A 22,087-nucleotide genomic window follows, 5' to 3' on the forward strand; every position below is an offset into this window, starting at 1 on the left:
CATGTCATGGAAAATAGTTCCTTCATAATGTGAGCAGTATCATTTCTTTTTGTTGATGCATGTAAACTAATTCTGTCAACATGACAAATGGTGCAAGAACAGATAGTTTAATATTCAAGTAACTAGCAGATTAAGAATTATTTTTAGAGGCAGTGGGAAATATTTGTGTATGTGGCTACCTTAGTAGTATCAATACAGACACTTTATAGCTCAGCGTCTTCAGATTTTATACATTGGATGGACATTTTGTGTACACAGACTTAACATTTCAACATGTATAAAAAATAGGAGCCCTGTGAAATCATTAGAAAAAAATTGTTCTGCTTATAGGAAATATAAACTCTTTCTTTAATGTGTGAAAAGTATTGTACAAAATATAATGAAATTTTTTCTACCATACTTATAATTTCAGTTTGATTTTAGACAGCTTAATAATTTTTACTTAACCAAAATTGAAAATATGTGACAGAATTGTGGGTAACAGTAATGAGATTATTGTTGACAAATCTTAGACATAAAAGTCATAGGTAGTAGAAAAATTAGCTCCACAAAATCTATGGCTTTGAGATGTATCAAATGACTGATAAATCACTCATACTTTGGAAATGAAAAAAATACTGAGGATGCACAGTGGAAATGGAACCTAACTGCTACCTACACCATTTTCTTATACAGATACTTCTGTTACGGATCTCATTGTGTTTCTGATATGGGGGAGCATCTGTTGGTTCCACATAGGTTGTGACTTGTATCTCTCTGTTTTATATTATGGTTGAATTTGTTCTTTTTAAAAATAGTAATGGGCAACTTAATTTTCTGGATGTGTTTCTGAGCAAACAAATGGACAGGACATTGGGCCATAGAAAATCCCACAAATACTGACCATTACCTTCACAAGGATTCTGACCATCACCCTAGACCAGTGGTTCCCAACAGGTGGTCCGCAGACCCCCAGGGGTACGCGAGCTTTGCCAGAGGGGTCCGCAAGATGCTATTAGAATAAAAAATATATTATATATATTTCGTATGATAACAGATTTTTTTGTTTTGGCCGCTTCCTGCATGAGCAGTTTTAAGCTCAATATTTTTTCAATAATGAATACGTCAATGTTTTTTCTAAGTACCAAAAATAGAAAATGTATAAAAAGACTCTTAATTTGGCTTTTTTAGGTACTTGATAGTGTGATATGGCAAGGTACCAATCATGCTTGATGAGGGGGTCCTCGAGAAAATTTTGTTGGGAACCCCTGCCCTAGACAAAAAGAAGCTGTTATCAAATTTTGGTGAACAGCACCAACAAAATTTGTTAACCGTTTCATTTGAAAGATGAGGTTAACCACTTACAGTCATCCTTTGAGAAGAATGGTTACTTTAACAAGGAAATAGATAGAGTTCTTTGCCCTAGGGAGAGAATCAGGATCAATGAGGAATAATGGCTCCCCAACAGGAAAGTTTTTCTTCTGATTATTAGTAAGATTATAGGTAATATTGGGAAGATGTATGGAGAAATACATTGTTGAAACTATTTTCAGACCTGCCAGAACATTATGACCACCAACATACTGTCACTATAAACCCATCCAGGCGATAGCATCATTGCCTGGTGAGGATGACTGCTAGTCATACATATGCATGGTTCATGTAGTATCAGCGAGCATGCTGTCTGTGTGTAGAATGGGGAAGGCCAATGATTTATCTGAGTTTGACTGAGGGCAGAATTTGATGGCCTGAAGGTTCGGAAACTGCATGACTTGTCATGTCTTGGAGGACTGCTGTGGTGAATGGCTAAACCAAAGTGAAACCACATCCAACTTGTCCTTGGGTTGGGCGACCACCGTCATTATAGATGTTTGACATTGTTGGCTGGGCACACTGGTAAAACAGGACAGATGGCAAACTATGGTGAAACTAACATCAGACTTTAGTGATGTACAGAGTACAGGTGTGTCTGATCACAGAGTGTGCCAAACAATTCTAATGGTGGGCCTTTGCAGCTGATGACCCACACGTGCCAATGTTAACACCATGACATTGGTGAGTATGACTGAAATGGGCACGTGACCTTCAGCACTGGATGTCGGCACAGTGGAAGAGTGTTGCATGGTCTGATAAATCCCGATACCTTCTTGATTGTGCTGATTGGCAGGTGGGGGAGGGGGGAAGGGGGGAGAGGGGCTGCGAATCCATCATCTACCAGGGGAACAGCTCCTTGATACCTGTACTGCGGAACAGAGACAAGCTGGTGGTGCCTCCATTATGCTCTGGGGAACATTCATGTGGGCATCCAAGGGTCCAGTGGAGCTCATGCAAGGCACTGTGATGACCAAGGAGTATCATGCACTGGTTGCAGAACATATGCATCTCCTTATGACAATAATGTTTTCCGATGGCAGTGATATTTTTCAGCAAGTAATGTGCCATGTCAAAAGGCTAGGAGTGTGGTGGAGTGGTTTGAGGAACACAGTGGCGAGCTACAATTGATGCACTGGGCCCCCCAACTTGCCAGATCTGTACGTGATCTAATTCATCTAGGATGTGATTGAACGTGGCATCAGAGCTCATCACCCCCTTCCCCAGAATTTACGGGAATTACGTGACTTGTGTGTGCAGATGTGGTGCCAACTCCCTTCAGGAACCTACCGAGGCTTCATTGCCTCCCTAACACGAAGTGTCACTACTGTTTTCCGTACCGGAGGTGGACGTATGTGCTATTAGGTACGTGTTCGTAATGTTCCGGCTGATCAATGTATATTGGTGGCATGGAAAGAAATCTTAACACCCATTCGGGTGAACATAAGAGGAACTACCATCTGGGACATATGAATAAATTGGCCATAGCATGATGTGTGTACCAAGAGGGTAAAAGTGAAATAAAATTCAGTGCCACATTGGAAACCTCTGCATTTATGGAGGGGCTTTTGAGATATATAAACACGGTAATAACTTTAATAGTAAAGAGGAAAGTGCCAAACTGGATAAAATATGGATATCAACTTTGCGGTGACAGAATGACGATCCATTACTTTCATTCGAGAATATTGGCACTAGCAGAGAGTGCCTCATAGCCAACATCACATGATGGATTGTGGGGCCCTCTATACTGCCTGTATATTCAGCGCTCCCTTGAGTTCTGATTGCATTTTGCTGCTTTTCATCTGAAGATATCTTTTGCAGCTGGAGACAAAACATTAGGGGAAAGTTTTACATATCAACCATGGCCTGTCGGCCTGGAAGTATTAAGTGAAGAAGAATAATTTTAACACTTATGATAAGTTAAAACTGCATATTGTACACATGATGCTGATTTCCAAGACTCCAGTGTTCCAGATCCAATATATTGCGGGTTTTCATGCCAAAAACACTGAACTCATAAGTATTAGGACTAAACTGATCTTCTCTACAGCTATGTATAGCCCTCTTTTAAGCAGTTTACCTTACTAATCGGTCAGTATATTATGTTAGAAAGTTACCTGATACTTTGGCACAACGTGAATCTTTCTTCCCCTTATGCTGGTTTAACAGATATGTAGTTTTACTATCTATTGACATTGTCTTCTGTTAGGAAGAATTTTATCTTTCAGTTTGGTCACCTACCCAGATGCAGATGTACAGACCAAATTAATATTTGTGTCTTTTGTGCTGGCTCTCTTTTCTGGTGGTTGCTTCTTCCTTTTTTCCTTCTTGTTTTTCTTGTGCCTTTGTCTGGCATCAGCACAGGGTCAGCATGGTTATTAATGGATGTGGCACGGTTAATTTAAGGGATGGCCACATGTCCTGCTTCTTGCCACCCTATTACCCCCAAGAACAAAATATGTTGAGTTCAACTGTCTGCATGTGATGTTATTAATGTGGAAGTGAGCAAAAGTTTGTGAATCATGTAAATGAAGTAGGTCTTGGCTACCAGCCCAGTATTCACCTAGTGGGACATGGAAAACTGCCCAAAAACAACATCCAGACTGGCCAGCAAATGGACCATCGTCATTAATTTGGTGTGGGGCAATGCATCTTCCCATCCTGGATGCAGCACTTTAACATGCATGACTATCCAGTTGGGTTGTTCTAGTGATTTCTTACTCCAGCATTCTTTCAAATGTCTGCTAACTTTGTATTTTCTAACTGTGTTGCTAACTGTGCAAAGCCATTGAATTTATTAGTCAATTCACAGTTGCTTGTGGCTATTCATGGAAGATGCAACATGGAATATAAATATGGACAGACACACTACTATGTTGGTAGAAAAGAAAGGCAGCAGACAGGCATTAGGGAATGATGATTACTACCTTCAGAATAGTAGTATATAGTGAATAGTGATTTATCTCTAAGAAAATGTGCTTGATTAGGGTAAAAATTATTAATACAATTCACTTACATAAAATTAAAGCTAATCAAATGGAGCAATGTTCTAAAGCTAATTATTTTTTTCTGAAAATAAAGTTACCTTTACATAATAATGCTAATGATGGACGACATCCTGTATAAATTATGACCTCCTCCTACAGTAATTCTTCCACCGAACTGTAATACTTCTGTTGGAGGGAAGGGAGGGGGAGGGGGGGGGAGGACATTGTTAAAAGTTACAGGTTTTTAAATAATGGAAAACATGATTCACTTGGATGTGCACCACATGTACCTGATTTTTTTTCCAGAGTTTTAGTACGAGTGATGTATTACTAGAACTTCCTGAGAAAACAATGCCATACCTTATTACTGCTCCAGAGTAGGTGTGGTATGCAGTTGTCTTTGTGTCCATCTCACTGACACTGGATAATATTTGCAAAAAATGGTTCAAATGGCTCTGAGTACTATGGGACTTAACTTCTGAGGTCATCAGTCCCCTAGAACTTAGAACTACTTAAACCTAACTAACCTAAGGGCATCACACACATCCATGCCCGAGGCAGGATTTGAACCTGCGAACGTAGCGGTCGCGCGGTTCCAGACTGTAGCACCTAGAACCGCTTGGCCACCCCGGCCGGCTAAGGATAATATTTGCAGTCAAGTACAAAACTTCATAATTTACCTGATCGATACTGTATGTACTGATTATAATTTAAATTCTTACCTAGATTTAGAGCTATAAATTTAACAGAATGCACTTCTTTTGTGTTGTTATTTTTATTTCCTACTGTTTTGACTGTTGGTACATGAATTGTACCATATGCATTTTTGAGAAGTTCAGTATCACTCTGTTTACTTGGAATAATCTGTTTTATCTTTTTGGGCATCAGCAATTTTCTGCTTAATGATTTTAAATTGATGCAGATGCATCACTTCTAAAAAGAACAAATAGAGCATTTACAATGATGGGAAGTTTATTAACATACAACAGAAAAGGGGTAGGACCAATAATAAAGCCTTGTGGGAAAACTTATGATATTTTTTCCTATTCTGAATGATAATATAATATGGTTGAACAGATAACTACTCTATGCCTTCTGTTACATATGTATAGCATAAGCTGCTATAGTGCTCTGTCCCTAATCCCATTCTTTCCTGGTTTATGTGTTACTAAGGTGTGGCTTACTGAGTCAAAGGCCTTTGTGAGCTAACAAGATTCCTACCACTCTGTTGTTCTTCTCTAGTGAGGTGCTAATATCATAAGCAAAGTTGTTTATGGTATCTACAGTACGTTCTCTGATGAAAATGAGGCATGCTGTTCAAAATAATCCCATATGTTACATAACCCAGGACAGTAGCTGCTTTTTCAAATACCTTTGGTAAGACAGAAAGAATGGACAGAAGGTAATACTGTGCTGTCCATGTCTTCCTTCAACCTTTCTTATAGAGTGGGTTAATTTTGAAAATAACCTTGTTCAAAATACAATAGAGATATTATAATGAACCAGAAAGTAAGAATGCTGTTAAGTTCTATGAACAGTAGTGAATGAATCCTAGTAATCAAGAGAGATACAAAACCAAAGCCTGTCACAGTAGTAAAAGTATTTATGTATACTAACTTTACAGATGAGGAAGAGATTGAAACAAATGTATGATGAGGTAAAGAAAGATTCAACACAGTAAGGGAGATAAAACCTTAATTATATTGAGTGGACTGGAGTTTGATAGTAGGAAATGGAAGAGAATTAAAAATAGTTGACAACATCGACTAGTGAAAAGGATACTACTTGCTAAAATTTAGTCATTGCTGCCATCTGGTTTATTAATCGTGAGGGGCTGTATATGTGCAAGTGACTCGGAGACCCTATGAAGTTTGAGATATTTTATGTTATCACACAGCATTTATTTTGAAACCCCCGTTTTAAACTGCAAACCATTTCCAGGAGTGGATATGGAAACTGATTATATTATTAGTTATGAAATGCACATTAAAACTGAATTTGAAGATATTATAGGAAGGTAGGAAATGGAGGAGATGAGACATGGATAAGTTGAAACAACTAGAGGATGATGAGAGTTTCAAGTGGCTCATTACACAGCAGGTGACTGATATACGTGAAAGAAATACAGAAGAAGATAAAGAGGTAACTTTGAGAGATGATATAGGAAAAACAGTAAAAGAGCAGCTAGATGAAAAGACAAGGCCCAGTAGGAATCCTTGCATGATACATAAGATATAAAATTTAACTGGCAAAAAGGGAAAAGATGAAACTGCAGCAAATAATGTGGCCAAATGGGGGTACCACCATCTGTAAAATGAAATTGACAGAAAGTGCTAAATGGTTTAGTAGGGATGACTAGAGGAGAAATGCAAAACTGTGAATGGTGATAGGAGTGATAGATACTACATACAGGAAAATTAAAGAAACTTTTTGAAAAAAGAGAAGGAACTGTTTGAACATCAAGAGGTCATATAGTAAGCTGAAATTAAGGAAAGAAGGTAAGAATGAAATGTGAAAGGAACATATTGAAGAGATATATAGCGAGAGGAAACTTGAAGACAATATTACAGAATGAAAAGAGGAAGTGAATGAAGGTTAGGTGGGTGATATGATACCGCAATGAGAATTTGACAGAGTACTGAAAGATCTTTGTTGAAATAGAACCCAAGATGTAGATGACATTCCCTTAGAATTATTAAGATCATTAGTGTAACCAGTCAAGCTATCCAGTACATCTGGTATGATATATGAGACAGGTGATGTACCACCACAAGAAAGTAATATTCCCAGTGTGAAGGAAGGAATATCAATGTTTAAACACATGTGGACGACAAGGTCATTGGAGCTGGAGCACAGGCTCAGGTTGATGAAGGAAGGTAGAGGAAATTGATCATGTTCTTTCAAAGGAATCATCCTGGCAATTACCGGGGGTGTTTGAAAAGTCCATGCAAAGTCCGAGTGATGGCACCACCGGTGCGTATCGAGGTCATGTTTAGTTAGTAGCATCTTTAGAAAGAATGCACACCAAGTTTCAGCTATGTTGGTCTATTTCATTGTGTTTGTCTTTTGTGTGAATCAAGGAAGTCGAGTAATTGTCAAAAAATGGACGAAAAAGAATTTCGTGTGGTGATTAAACATTACTTTATGGAAGGCAAAAAATGCCTTAGGAGATTAAAGAGAAGCTTGGTAAACATTACAGTGACTCTACACCTTCGATTAGAACAGTTTATAAGTGGTTTCAGAATTTTTGGAGTGGCCATATGGGCACAAGTGATGCTGAACGTTCTGGATGCCCTGTGGAGGTTACGACTCCAGAAATCACTGATAAAATCCATGATATGGTGATGGATGAGAGAAGAGTTAAGCTGTGTGAGATTGCTAGTGCTGTGGGCATCTTGAATGAACTTTAGGGAAATAATGGGAAACGTGAATTTGAGTAGTCTTATGGGGAATTCAAACTACAGCCTTCCCAAATTAGTATCCATTGTCTTACCACTGTGCCACCTCTCTCAGTTCCAATACAAAAGAAGCTAGTGCTGGCAGTGCCACAAGTTATGGTGCATGCTGTGTGGTGTAGCGGTTAGGACCACTGGTTGGTATGTTGCTGGTCGCCAGTTCAAGCCCAACCTACAGCAGTTATTAATTGTTTAATTTTTACCAATTCTGGATTCCTCTTGAGAAATATCTTATGTCTGTAATGTTTGTGTATTCTGAAATATTCAAGCTTTGTATAAGTAGCTGCTCTGGCTGTCCAGGAGTTCAGTTCAGGGCATGAGCACTTCTGGAGCAAGAGAAGATAAATTTTTAGTGACTATTATGCCACGAGGTGTCAATGATCATAACACTTCTATTGACAGTAGTTGATTTAAGACAATAGTAGTCGACATGTGAGACAAAGCCCATCACTGTACACTGTATGAGGTTGCTCCCCAATACACTGTAGGCTTCCCATCACCTTACAGGGGTGCCAGCTGCTTGCTTAGCCACCAGATTCAGGAAAACTAAGTGAGGTGAACGTCTTTGGAGGTGAAGTCACCACAAATGAAAATCCTCCATGAAAAACAGCTGTTAAAATGTCAGGAGATCAGGGGCTTCTTTTTCTTTAATGTCAAGTGTGTATTGTTGTTAGCTGAAGACCACTATGTTCTATGATACAAAAGCAAATTTGGTGAGAGCTGCAAATGGAAGATAAGCTCAGTGGGCAGGAACATCTATTGTAAGAATAGCTATCAATGATGGAATGCAGCCTTTCAAATTTGTTGTTTCAGCAGAATGTAGTCATAATGGTATGCTCAGTTGGGAGTTCTTGCAAGCATCACAAGCAGTCATAGCTGTTAAAATGAAAATTCCAGAATAATGAAGGTATTCCAACAAGCACATATTCTTGGTGGTTGTTTGCTGTTGAAGACATTGTACCGCCATCGTCAATAGCACAAGTTCCAGACATCACTTGAGACCCTCAGTTAAACTTTGACGCTTTTGTTGATTTTCAAAACGCTACTCAGGCTCACAAAATAAACCTTCATTCCAGCAGATCATAAGCACTGTAGGTGGCCAAGGAGAACTTTGGATCACTAATTGTCAGGAGCAGAAATAACTCATCCCTAAAGGTATGTGCGTAGCAACAGCTGAACCAGTCCAGAAAGGGAAGCTCATTGTCATCAACAAAGAATCATGCTCTGCTACAGAACAGAAAATGGAGTTGAGAAAGCTGCTATTGGACTGACCAACCTAACATCAGTGAGTGACAGTGTTCTGCATCAGTTTTCAGATGCTTTAAATTAGGAGTGGAGAAAAGACAGATCAAGTGGCCCTTAATAAAATATAATATCAACATTGGGAATCACTCACCATTTATCCAGTGCACATAAAGATGACATTTGCTAAGCAACATGTAATACAGATGGAAATAGAGAAGATATTGCAAGAACCTTCTGATAGTCCTTGGTACTGTCCTTTGCAAGAACTACTGCAGGGACATGCCAAATTTTTCTTGAAAAAAGTGCAAGGAAGGTCTTTCTCATCGTTTAGGAGGTGCAAACATAATCTTCAGTCCTAGAGATGTATGACAAGAATATCGGGACTGAATTTCACACCATACTAAGGGTTTTAGAATAGAGGCAGTTGTAGTGCAAATGCCTTATGCCTCCAGAATACCCTCCAGGTCTGAGGTGAACTACTCTTCAACTGAGAAAGAGTTCCTTGCGTTAGTTTGGGCCATCAATAAGTTCTGGCCATATTTATTTGTCATTTGTGATGGACCACCATTATCTCTGCTGGATGACTAGCCTGATGGACCCACAGGGTCAACTGGTGAGATGGGCACTGAGGCTTCAGTGGTGTAGAGAAGTGGATGCCAACAAAAGGCCATTGACTACCTTTTGAGGAATCATTAGGAGCAACACAGCAGTATGGATGAAATATCAGCCATCACAGTATTGAAAGACACAGCTGCTGAAAAGAGGTAAGGTCCAGCACTTCTGAAAACCATTGGAGCCTTGAGGAAGGGGGAACTTAGAAAAGGAGAATTGCAATTTGTTAAAAGAGTATTGTGTAAGATGAACTATGATTCATTGGGGCAGAAATGGTTGCTTGTGATCCCAGCTCATCTGTAGACAGCCATCCTGAAGGTTTTGTATGATGCTTCAGTGTCTGGTCACCTGGTACTCCAGAAGACCCTAGGCAGAATCAGATACAAGTATCAGTGACTAGGTGCTACCAGTGCATTACACTATATGAGCCACTGTAAGGAATGCCAATGATGGATGCATGTGCTACAATTACATCCAGGGTATCTGTTACTAGTCCCACTTGTAGCAGCACTATTCCATGAAATTGGATGTGACCTGTTGGGAACCTTCCTGAAGTTGACCAGTGGTAATCGATGGATAAATAATCTGCACTGACTGCATCACTCACTAAGCTGTCACTAAAACTTTGCTGATTACTGAATCTCCAGAAATTATGAAGTTCCTTTATGGAAGACAGCATGTTGTAGCATGAAGGACTGTCTGATGATGTCTGATCATGAAAAAATTTTCCAGTCAAGACTAATACCAGAAATAATTTCAAGTTATGACATTACTCACAGGATGACAACTACCTGCCATCCACAGACAAATGGCCTCACTGAACGTTTTAGTAAGCTGGTGGACAGAGACATTTTGATTCAATACTATCCATCATGAGAATCACATAAAACACAGCAGAGCAAGACACTACAGTTCCATGCTGTTCTTTATACTCAATGATCATGAGGCCAAGACAACAGTGTATAAGCTGTTCCCATTTCAGCTGGGCAGTATTCAGAATGACTACATGAAACACCTCATCACCAGGACAAAAGAAGGAAGACAGCTGTCTCACATACAGACCCTGGATACCAAGGACAAGGACTGACAGCACTACAGTGCCAAGCACCAACCAATGACATACAGCCCAGGAGACTGTGTTTGGATTTTTAAAACGGTGAAGAACATAGAACTGTCAGAAAAGTTTCTAAAGTATTACTTTGGTCCATGTGGAAGACACATCATCCATGTCATTCCTCCTGCAGTCCACAGGTGCAGATCAATGATGGGCGGTTGGAGGAAATTGAAGACCCACTCTATGATTGTGAAGCTCGATGGGAGGTGCCACCTTCAACACTCGTCTTAGTGAAGAGGATATTAAAACATGACCCTAACACAAGGCTGCCAGTGCTGTCATACAGAGGACCATTGACAGGATCTAGATCCAGAGTGCTGTAGTCACCTTCTATGAGAATTTTTGAGTCAGGTGCCACGAGCTACAGCACTCGCAGTGAGTTTTAGTGGTTAATGTTGCTGGTTTGTGTGTGCTAGTTTCTATTTCAAACCCTGCCTTTGGATTTGGACTTTATAGTGGTTTTGATGCAACAATATTACCAAACTGTCAGTCCAGTGAGTGAAGTCTGCAAAATATTAATACAAGTTACGTACTGAACAACTGACAGTAGCTGAGCTGGGGGTAGATCAGTTTTGTTTCTAGTTATTGACAGTGTTACTGTTTCTGTAACTGGCCATGAAGCACATCCCATGGGTAATGCTAGTGCTCATGTAGTGTCATGATAATTGTCCATCCTATGATCAACAGTTTGGAAAGTTTTATGGTCATTTTACCATACAAGACCCAGATGGTGCAGCAACTGAAACCTCATGACCTGCACAACCTTCTGAATTTGCTCATCTATTTCTGACAGAGATTGAAGTTGATGTTGTGGTTGGACAATATTCTATGGATGATGAGGCACATTTTACTCCACAGGGTGCAGTGGATGGACAGAACTGCCAAATTTGAAGTACTGTTAAACTGTGTATTGTGCATGAAGAACCATTGCATTTGCCATAAGTGACCATATGGTGTGGATTCACAGGCACCTTTATTCTCAGCCAGCTCTTCTTTGAAGATAATACTCCCAGAGGACCTGTCGGGTTTACTGTGATGTTTGCACATTATTGAGACCTCCTTGTACAGCATTTGATTCCTGCCTAGGAAGAGCACAACTGTATGGAAACCACTGTTTTCGTTTAAGAAGGGGCAATACCTCATGTTGCTTGCCCAGTGAATGATCTGCCTAATGCAACCATTCACAGATGTATTGTCTCCAGATGCATGGCCTGCAAGATCATCTGATCTAAATCCATATGACTATTGGCCCTGGGGATATCTAAAAGAATGTGTTTACCAGGGGCACATTTGGTCTCTACCTGAACTGAAGGCCATTGTAGAGGAATAGGTTGCTCAGATTCCTTTGTAACTGCTGTGACCAACTGTCGATAATATCATTCTACAGATGCATCATCTCATTGCTGTTTCCTGTGCTCATACTGAACGACTTGTGTAAGTGGCACATAATAATAAAAATCAACATTACACCTTTCTCACTTGTTTGACTTTTTCTGCCCACATCCCATTCCTAATGCACTACATTTGGAAACACTTCTGTATGTCTTTGTTGTCTTCACAGTGTCAGATTAATTCTTTATTTAATTTATATATATATATATATATATATATATATATATATATAATAGAGGGAAACATTCCACGTAGGAAAAATATATCTAAAGACAAAGATGATGTGACTTACCAAATGAAAGTGCTGGCAGGTCGACAGACACACAAACAAACACAAACATACAAACAAAATTCAAGCTTTCGCAACAAACTGTTGCCTCATCAGGAAAGAGGGAACGAGAGGGAAAGACGAAAGGATGTGGGTTTTAAGGGAGAGGGTAAGGAGTCATTCCAATCCCGGGAGCGGAAAGACTTACCTTAGGGGGAAAAAGGACGGGTATACGCTCGCACACACGCACATATCCATCCACACATATACAGACACAAGCAGACATATTTAAAGACAAAGAGTTTGGGCAGAGATGTCAGTCGAGGCGGAAGTGCAGAGGCAAAGATGTTGTTGAATGACAGGTGAGGTATGAGTGGCGGCAACTTGAAATTAGCGGAGATTGAGGCCTGGTGGGTAACGGGAAGAGAGGATATATTGAAGAGCAAGTTCCCATCTCCGGAGTTCGGATAGGTTGGTGTTGGTGGGAAGTATCCAGATAACCCGGACGGTGTAACACTGTGCCAAGATGTGCTGGCCGTGCACCAAGGCATGTTTAGCCACGGGGTGATCCTCATTACCAACAAACACTATCTGCCTGTGTCCATTCATGCGAATGGACAGTTTGTTGCTGGTCATTCCCACATAGAATGCATCACAGTGTAGGCAGGTCAGTTGGTAAATCACGTGGGTGCTTTCACACGTGGCTCTGCCTTTGGTCGTGTACACCTTCCGGGTTACAGGACTGGAGTAGGTGGTGGTGGGGGGAGGGTGCATGGGTCAGGTTTTACACCGGGGGCGGTTACAAGGATAGGAGCCAGAGGGTAGGGAAGGTGGTTTGGGGATTTCATAGGGATGAACTAACAGATTACGAAGGTTAGGTGGACGGCGGAAAGACACTCTTGGTGGAGTGGGGAGGATTTCATGAAGGATGGATCTCATTTCAGGGCAGGATTTGAGGAAGTCGTATCCCTGCTGGAGAGCCACATTCAGAGTCTGGTCCAGTCCCGGAAAGTATCCTGTCACAAGTGGGGCACTTTTGTGGTTCTTCTGTGGGAGGTTCTGGGTTTGAGGGGATGAGGAAGTGGCTCTGGTTATTTGCTTCTGTACCAGGTCGGGAGGGTAGTTACGGGATGCAAAAGCTGTTGTCAGGTTGTTGGTGTAATGGTTCTGGCATTCAGGACTGGAGCAGATTCATTTCCCACGAAGACCTAGGCTGTAGGGAAGGGACCGTTTGATGTGGAATGGGTGGCAGCTGTCATAATGCAGGTACTGTTGCTTGTTGGTGGGTTTGATGTGGATGGACGTGTGAAGCTGGCCATTGGACAGATGGAGGTCAACGTCAAGGAAAGTGGCGTGGGATTTGGAGTAGGACCAGGTGAATCTGATGGAACCAAAGGAGTTGAGGTTGGAGAGGAAAATCTGGAGTTCTTCTTCACTGTGAGTCCAGATCATGAAGATGTCATCAATAAATCTGTACCAAACTTTGGGTTGGCAGGCCTGGGTAACCTAGAAGGCTTCCTCTAGGCGACCCATGAATAGGTTGGCGTATGAGGGGGCCATCCTGGCCATCCTGGTACCCATGGCTGTTCCCTTTAATTGTTGATATGTCTGGCCTTCAAAAGTGAAGAAGTTGTGGGTCAGGATGAAGCTGGCTAAGGTAATGAGGAACGAGGTTTTAGGTAGAGTGGCAGGTGAACGGCGTGAAAGGAAATGCTCCATCGCAGCGAGGCCCTGGACGTGCAGAATATTTGTGTATAAGGAAGTGGCATCGATGGTTACAAGGATGGTTTCCGGGGGTAACAGATTGGGTAAGGATTCCAGGCGTTCGAGAAAGTGGTTGGTGTCTTTGATGAAGGATGGGAGAGTGCATGTAATGGATTGAAGGTGTTGATCTACGTAGGCAGAGATATGTTCTGTGGGGGCTTGGTAACCAGCTACAATGGGGCGGCCGGGATGATTGGGTTTGTGAATTTTAGGAAGAAGGTAGAAGGTAGGGGTGCGGGGTGTCGGTGGGGTCAGGAGGTTGATGGAGTCAGGTGAAAGGTTTTGCAGGGGGCCTAAGGTTCTGAGGATTCCTTGAAGCTCCGCCTGGACATCGGGAATGAGATTACCTTGGCAAACTTTGTATGTGGTGTTGTCTGAAAGCTGACGCAGTCCCTCAGCCACATACTCCCGACGATCAAGTACCACGATCGTCGAACCCTTGTCTGCCGGAAGAATGACGATGGATCGGTCAGCCTTCAGATCACGGATAGCATGGGCTTCAGCAGTGGTGATGTTGGGAGTAGGATTAAGGTTTTTTAAGAAGGATTGAGATGCAAGGCTGGAAGTCAGAAATTCCTGGAAGGTTTGGAGAGGGTGATTTTGAGGAAGAGGAGGTGGGTCCCGCTGTGACGGAGGACGGAACTGTTCCAGGCAGGGTTCAATTTGGATAGTGTCCTGGGGAGTTGGATCATTGGGAGTAGGATTAGGATCATTTTTCTTCGTGGCAAAGTGATATTTCCAGCAGAGAGTACGGGAGTAGGACAGTAAATCTGAATTTTGAGGTTTTGGAGGGAGTGGAGCTGGAAGTGGGATATTGAGTAGATGGGAGAGACTGGGTTTGTGTGCAATGAGAGGAGGTTTAGAGGTTTGCTGGAAAGGTTGTGAAGGGTGAGTGAGTTGCCTTTCCGGAGGTGGGAAACAAGGAGATTGGATAGTTTTTTGAGGTGGAGGGTGGCATGCTGTTCTAATTTGCAGTTGGCCTGTAGGAGGATGCTCTGAACAGCCGGTGTGGATGTGGGAGAGGAAAGATTAAGGACTTTTATTAAGGATAGGAGTTGACGGGCGTGTTCATTGGCTAAGTTGATGTGTAGGTGAAGGATTAGGTGGGTGAGGGCAATGGATTGTTCAGTTTGGAACTGGTATAGGGACTGATGGAAGGAAGGGTTGCAGCCAGAGATGGGAACTTTAAGTGTGAGGCCTTTGGGGGTGATGCCAAATGTTAGACAAGCCTGAGAAAATAGAATATGGGAGCATAATCTGGCTAGGGCGAAGGCATGTTTGCGGAGGGAATGTAAATAAAACTTAATGGGGTCGTTGTGGGGGTGTTGTGAGGGTGACATGGTATTAGAAGGTGGAAAGTGTACCATGAGGCTGAAATCAAAATGAAAATAAAAATATATGGTGAGAGAGAAAGGTGAACTGGAAAGTAACTGGAGATCTGGTGTGAAAAAGGCGAAAAGGTGTTGGTTAGAGCTGGGCTATGTTGGATTTGGGTTGGTAGACAACGATGTGCACAAAGGTTAGGTGGTTGTGTTGCCGCCAAAACACGTTAAAGGACGGAGAAATTCGGGAAAATTTCGAAAAAACTGCGTGTAATGTATTAAAAGGAGTGGTTTTGTGGTGGTAGATTATGAAAATGAGGCTAACAATTGTCTGATGAAGAAATAATTTTCATAATCTACCACCACAAAACCACTCCTTTTAATACATTACACGCAGTTTTTTCGAAATTTTCCCGAATTTCTCCGTCCTTTAACGTGTTTTGGATGTGGGTTTTAAGGGAGAGGGTAAGGAGTCGTTCCAATCCCGGGAGTGGAAAGACTTACCTTAGGGGGAAAAAAGGGGTATACACTTGCGCACACACACACACATATCCATCCACACGTACACAGACACCATTGTCTGGTAAGTCTTTCCGCTCCCGGGATTGGAATGGGGGAGTGTGGGAGATAAAAGTTGTAGATGTCAACCAAGGTTTAATTACAATAAGCTGGTTCCACTGAATGTAGGTTTCAGTTGTCATGTAGAGATGAAGAGAGTTGCCCAGGGTGAACTACTATGGAGAGCTGCAGTCTTCAGACAGAAAATCATGAAAATGTAGGGGAAGATTGAGGATTTTGCCATTGTTGTACTTGCAAGTGTATATTGATGAGGTGTCTGACATATAGACAGAGAGGCAAGAAACAGTGTTGGGTTCTGATAAGAGAAACACTAAGAAAACAGTGAGTTGGTATTGTGTAACGGGAAATAAATGTAAGTGAAGTTTTCTCCATCATAATAAGACTGAGTTCTAGATGAGCCTGCTCCAAACCACCTGGAAATCAATATGTGAATGAATAAATATATGTATAAATCAGTCAGGAATGTTGTTGTTGTTGTGGTCTTCAGTCCTGAGACTGGTTTGATGCAGCTCTCCATGCTACTCTATCCTGTGCAAGCTTCTTCATCTCCCAGTACCTACTGCAACCTACATCCTTCTGAATCTGCTTAGTGTATTGATCTCTTGGTCTCCCTCTACGATTTTTACCCTCCACACTGCCCTCCAATGCTAAATTTGTGATCCCTTGATGCCTCAAAACATGTCCTACCAACTGATCCCTTCTTCTAGTCAAGTTGTGCCACAAACTTCTCTTCTCCCCAATCCTATTCAATACCTCCTCATTAGGTACGTGATCTACCCACCTTATCTTCAGCATTCTTCTGTAGCACCACATTTCGAAAGCTTCTATTCTCTTCTTGTCCAAACTGGTTATCGTCCATGTTTCACTTTCATACATGGCTACACTCCATACAAATACTTTCAGAAACGACTTCCTGACATTTAAATCTATACTCGATGTTAACAAATTTCTCTTCTTCAGAAACGATTTCCTTGCCATTGCCAGTCTACATTTTATATCCTCTCTACTTCGACCATCATCAGTTATTTTACTCCCTAAATAGCAAAACTCCTTTACTAATTTAAGTGTCTCATTTCCTAATCTAATCCCCTCAGCATCACCCGATTTAATTTGACTACATTCCATTATCCTCGTTTTGCTTTTGTTGATGTTCATCTTATATCCTCCTTTCAAGACACTGTCCATTCCGATCAACTGCTCTTCCAAGTCCTTTGCTGTCTCTGACAGAATTACAATGTCATCGGCGAACCTCAAAGTTTTTACTTCTTCTCCATGAATTTTAATACCTACTCCAAAGTTTTCCTTTGTTTCCTTTACTGCTTGCTCAATATACAGATTGAATAACATTGGGGATAGGCTACAACCCTGTCTCACTCCCTTCCCAACCACTGCTTCCCTTTCATGCCCCCTCGACTCTTATAACTGCCATCTGGTTTCTGTACAAATTGTAAATAGCCTTTCGCTCCCTGCATTTCACCCCTGCCACCTTCAGAATTTGAAAGAGAGTATTCCAGTTAACGTTGTCAAAAGCTTTCTCTAAGTCTACAAATGCTAGAAACGTAGGTTTGCCTTTTCTAAATCTTTCTTCTAAGATAAGTCGTAAGGTTAGTATTGCCTCACGTGTTCCAACATTTCTACGGAATGGAAAGTGATCTTTCCCGAGGTCGGCTTCTACCAGTTTTTCCATTCGTCTGTAAAGAATTTGCGTTAGTATTTTGCAGCTGTGACTTATTAAACTGATAGTTCGGTAATTTTCACATCTGTCAACACCTGCTTTCTTTGGGATTGGAATTATTATATTCTTCTTGAAGTCTAAGGGTATTTCGCCTGTCTCATACATCTTGCTCACCAGATGGTAGAGTTTTGTCATGACTGGCTCTCCCAAGGCCATCAGTAGATCTAATGGAATGTTGTCTACTCCCGGGACCGAGCGAGGTGGCGCAGTGGTTAGCACACTGGGCTCGCATTCGGGAGGACGACGGTTCAATCCCATCTCCGGCCATCCTGATTTAGGTTTTCCGTGATTTCCCTAAATCGTTTCAGGCAAATGCCGGGATGGTTCCTTTGCAAGGGCACGGCCGATTTCCTTCCCAATCCTTCCCTACCCCGAGCTTGCGCTCCGTCTCTAATGACCTCGTTGTCGACGGGACATTAAACACTAACCACCACCACCATCTACTCCCGGGGCCTTGTTTCGACTCAGGTCTTTCAGTGCTCTGTCAAACTCTTCACGCAGTATCTTATCTCCCATTTCATCTTCATCTACATCCTCTTCCATTTCCATAATATTGTCCTCAAGTACATCGCCCTTGTATAAAACCTCTATATACTCCTTCCACCTTTCTGCCTTCCCTTCTTTGCTTAGAACTGGGTTGCCATCTGAGCTCTTGATATTCATACGAGTGGTTCTCTTCTCTCCAAAGGTCTCTTTAATTTTCCTGTAGGCAGTATCTATCTTACCCCTAGTGAGACAAGCCTCTACATCCTTACATTTGTCCTCTAGCCATCTCTGCTTAGCCATTTTGCACTTCCTGTCGATCTCATTTTTGAGACGTTTGTATTCCTTTTTGCCTGCTTCATTTACTGCATATTTATATTTTCTCCTTTCATCAACTAAATTCAATATTTCTTCTGTTACCCAAGGATTTCTATTAGCCCTCGTCTTTTTACCTACTTGATCCTCTGCTGCCTTCACTACTTCATCCCTCAGAGCTACCCATTCTTCTTCTACTGTATTTCTTTCCCCCATTCCTGTCAATTGTTCCCTTATGCTCTCCCTGAAACTCTCTACAACCTCTGGTTCTTTCAGTTTATCCAGGTCCCATCTCCTTAAATTCCCGCCTTTTTGCAGTTTCTTCAGTTTCAATCTGCAGTTCATAACCAATAGATTGTGGTCAGAATCCACATCTGCCCCTGGAAATGTCTTACAATTTAAAACCTGGTTCCTAAATCTGTGTCTTACCATTATATAATCTATCTGATACCTTTTAGTATCTCCAGGATTCTTCCAGGAATACAACTGATAAAATTATTGGTTGCTGAAGTTATTGGAACATAGATTTAATTCTATCCAGAAACTACCACAAAAGGCTTCCCTGCACTGATGTGTACTCTGCTATTAACTTGTAACTGTTATTATTGACGTATAGAGGTATGTATTCTCTGTTGGACCAAGTAATAGGTGTATAACTGCAGATATGTATTATTGTGTATTAAGTACAGTCCTATTTAAACTAATTGGCATTTGAGAGCAAGCCTTCTGGACTGTTCTCAGCAGCAGTAGTACTCCAATGGTCACATTACATTGTCAGCCCCCACTGTTCAGCCACTTCACAAAACATTGTGACTGCCAGTTCTCAAGGGGGAACTGTACTGGAAGTGCAAATTTCACCTATTCAAAGGAATAAAGTCTACCTACGGCCATAATAAAAATTAAGTATAAATATTAGACAGGCTTAAAGATATTATAGAGCTCTATACCACGTGCATTTCAGATTATCTGCTTGATTTTTGTGATAGGCACAACAAAGTGATTTTCTGATGCCACAGTGAGATGCACACTGGTGGCTGCCTACAGACATCGTGACAATATTTCAATTTCAGACTTTGAGCATCAGATACGAAATTTCCACTAATGTGTCACTTTTCCACTAGGCATCTAAACATATTTGCTGAAGTACAATACAAATCTCATTCATAGAACTTTTTAACAAATAATTTCAGTGTTTTTTGTAAACAAAAGGGAAATGTAAACCATTTTGGATTTAATAAATTTAATGTTGTAATAAGCAATTTTTTTAGTTACTGGAAGCACTAACAGTAGATAATGAAATGCTGCTTCTTTTTAGCTTTTTGGTATGCTTAGTGCACATATTACATTATGTTTGTATGTGTATGCTTGTACTGAACTTAATTTTTAAAGAACTGTCTTTCTCTATTTAGTTTTCAGCGAGGATGAGCCAGACCTGAATAATGAACTTGAAATATCAGTAAGTTCATTACCTTCTTACATACTCAGTCAAACATCATCTTAATTTTTAATCTTTATTTCTGATATTAAATTTGTTGTAGACCATAAACAGTTACTACGCCATTAGAAAGATGACATGAGAAGACCATTTGTTTTGTTTACAGTTAGTAGTTTTTAATGTGCCTAACCATTTTATTGCCAGATATGTGCTGATTTTAACAATGAAGAGTACTCCAAGATCCAATTCAAAGTTTGACTGTGCTGTGAACCAATTAATTAAATGACAGATATATTGTAACAAAACAAATGTGACTGAGTCAGATAAAATATTATGTAAAGGATAGTTGCTACTCAGTTACTCGCCATACAGCAGAGATGCTGAGTCGCAGATAGGCACAACAAAAAGTCTGTCGGAAAGTGAGCTTTCAGGCTGAGTCTGGCTTCAGCTGCAAGAAACTGTGGTTGTGTGTGTGTGTGTGTGTGTGTGTGTGTGTGTGTGTGTCTGTGTGTGGTCCAATTTTTAAGAAGACCTTGTTGGCTGAAAGCTGTCTGCGACTCAACATCTCTACTACATAGTGAGTAGCAACTACGCTTTTCATAATACTGTTACATTCCATCCTGCACTTTCAATTGTTTGAAATAAATAAATTTCTATGTCATCTGCATAAGCAAAACTTTTTGGAGGATCATTAATTAAGGCGCCACTCTTATCTACCTTTTGAATCATCATATGTAGGACTGAAGCAAATGAGGTTGTAGAAAGTTCATCCTTTGGATTATTCTGTTACTGTGTTGTAATCTTTCTCCTATCTCTGTTGCTCCAGTTTTACTTTATTACCCATTGATGTAAAGTCACTTTTAATGAAGTAACAATTTTGCTTGGCAATACAAATAGTTTTTACCCACATGAGCATTTCATGGTTAAATCTATCGAATAATGTTTGATTCTAATTAATGCACACTGTGCTCAGATCTGTTGTGTATTCAGAGCTTTTACCAGTAAGCTGTTTAATTGCAGATAATTGATCTACATTGCTTCTACTTCTTCTGCATCTGTATCATTATTTTCATGTTACTTTTTTCTGTGCATTTCTGAAATCCCCTGTCGATAATTGCTGAGAACAGTTTGTATGCAGTGTTCAGCACTGTAATACCTATGTAAATTGCACAGTTAATCCTTCTTTATGCAGTGTAGGTAGTTTTCCTGCTCTACACTCTTCCACATATTTCTACTTTAGTTTGATAAACTGCATATTCAATTGATTCATCTATATCCCATCTTCTTGCAGTATTCTCCTTATTTTTCAACCCTTTCACATTTTCATTATTTCTTCTTCAGATAGTGCTGCTTCTTGTGTCCATGTGGTCCATGTCATCAATGTTTGTTCTTCATCAGTCTACTTTGTCTGTTACTCTTCTTAATTGGAGAGGTTTAATAACTCCTTGGAGGACTGTCCATCATTTTAATGACTGTTACTTTTGTTCTCATTTCCCTCTTCATGCTTAATGTGTTCTGTTAATTCTCTTTATTGCAGTTCTGAGTTACCAAATTTCATTTAATGCTGGAATACCCACACAGAAGTGCTCTGCAGTAAGTTGGCAAGAGTTTTGCATCTCCTTAGGAAACTAGAGGATTGTGTGAATAAAGAGCTCATGCATAAGGCATACTACACCATTTTTCATACACACTTACATTATAGAATACTTCCTTGGAGAAAATCTGCTGGAACACAAGCGGTTTTCTTCTGGAAGAAAAAAACTGTTAGGTGTATTTTTGATTTGAGCAATTTGACTTCTTGCAGACAGTACTTTATTGAGAATAAAATACTTACAGTCCCCAGTCTATGTATACTCAAAGTACTTATGCATGCCAGACAGAATGTCCATGTATGCAAGTAGATCAGATGTGCTCTCATATCAAACCAGAAACAGGAACTTAGACACACTCCTTGACTTCTTGAAATTAAGTCCAAAATAATTTTTTGGATGCTAGCAAAATATTTTTCAACCGTACACCATTTGACTT

At 40.6% G+C, this 22,087-nt stretch overlaps 1 protein-coding gene across 1 annotated transcript in view; it reads left to right on the plus strand.

The window, feature by feature from the left end:
- Positions 1–22,087, plus strand: part of LOC124606343 (calmodulin-binding transcription activator 1) — a 943,657-nt gene that overhangs the window by 655,208 nt on the left and 266,362 nt on the right. The window contains exon 8 of the mRNA XM_047138326.1: positions 20,034–20,080. Within this exon, the coding sequence (XP_046994282.1) occupies positions 20,034–20,080 (47 nt within the window). The remainder of the gene's footprint in view (positions 1–20,033; positions 20,081–22,087) is intronic.

The sequence above is a fragment of the Schistocerca americana genome, chromosome 3 (assembly GCF_021461395.2).
Source record: "Schistocerca americana isolate TAMUIC-IGC-003095 chromosome 3, iqSchAmer2.1, whole genome shotgun sequence".
Lineage (NCBI taxonomy): Eukaryota > Metazoa > Arthropoda > Insecta > Orthoptera > Acrididae > Schistocerca > Schistocerca americana.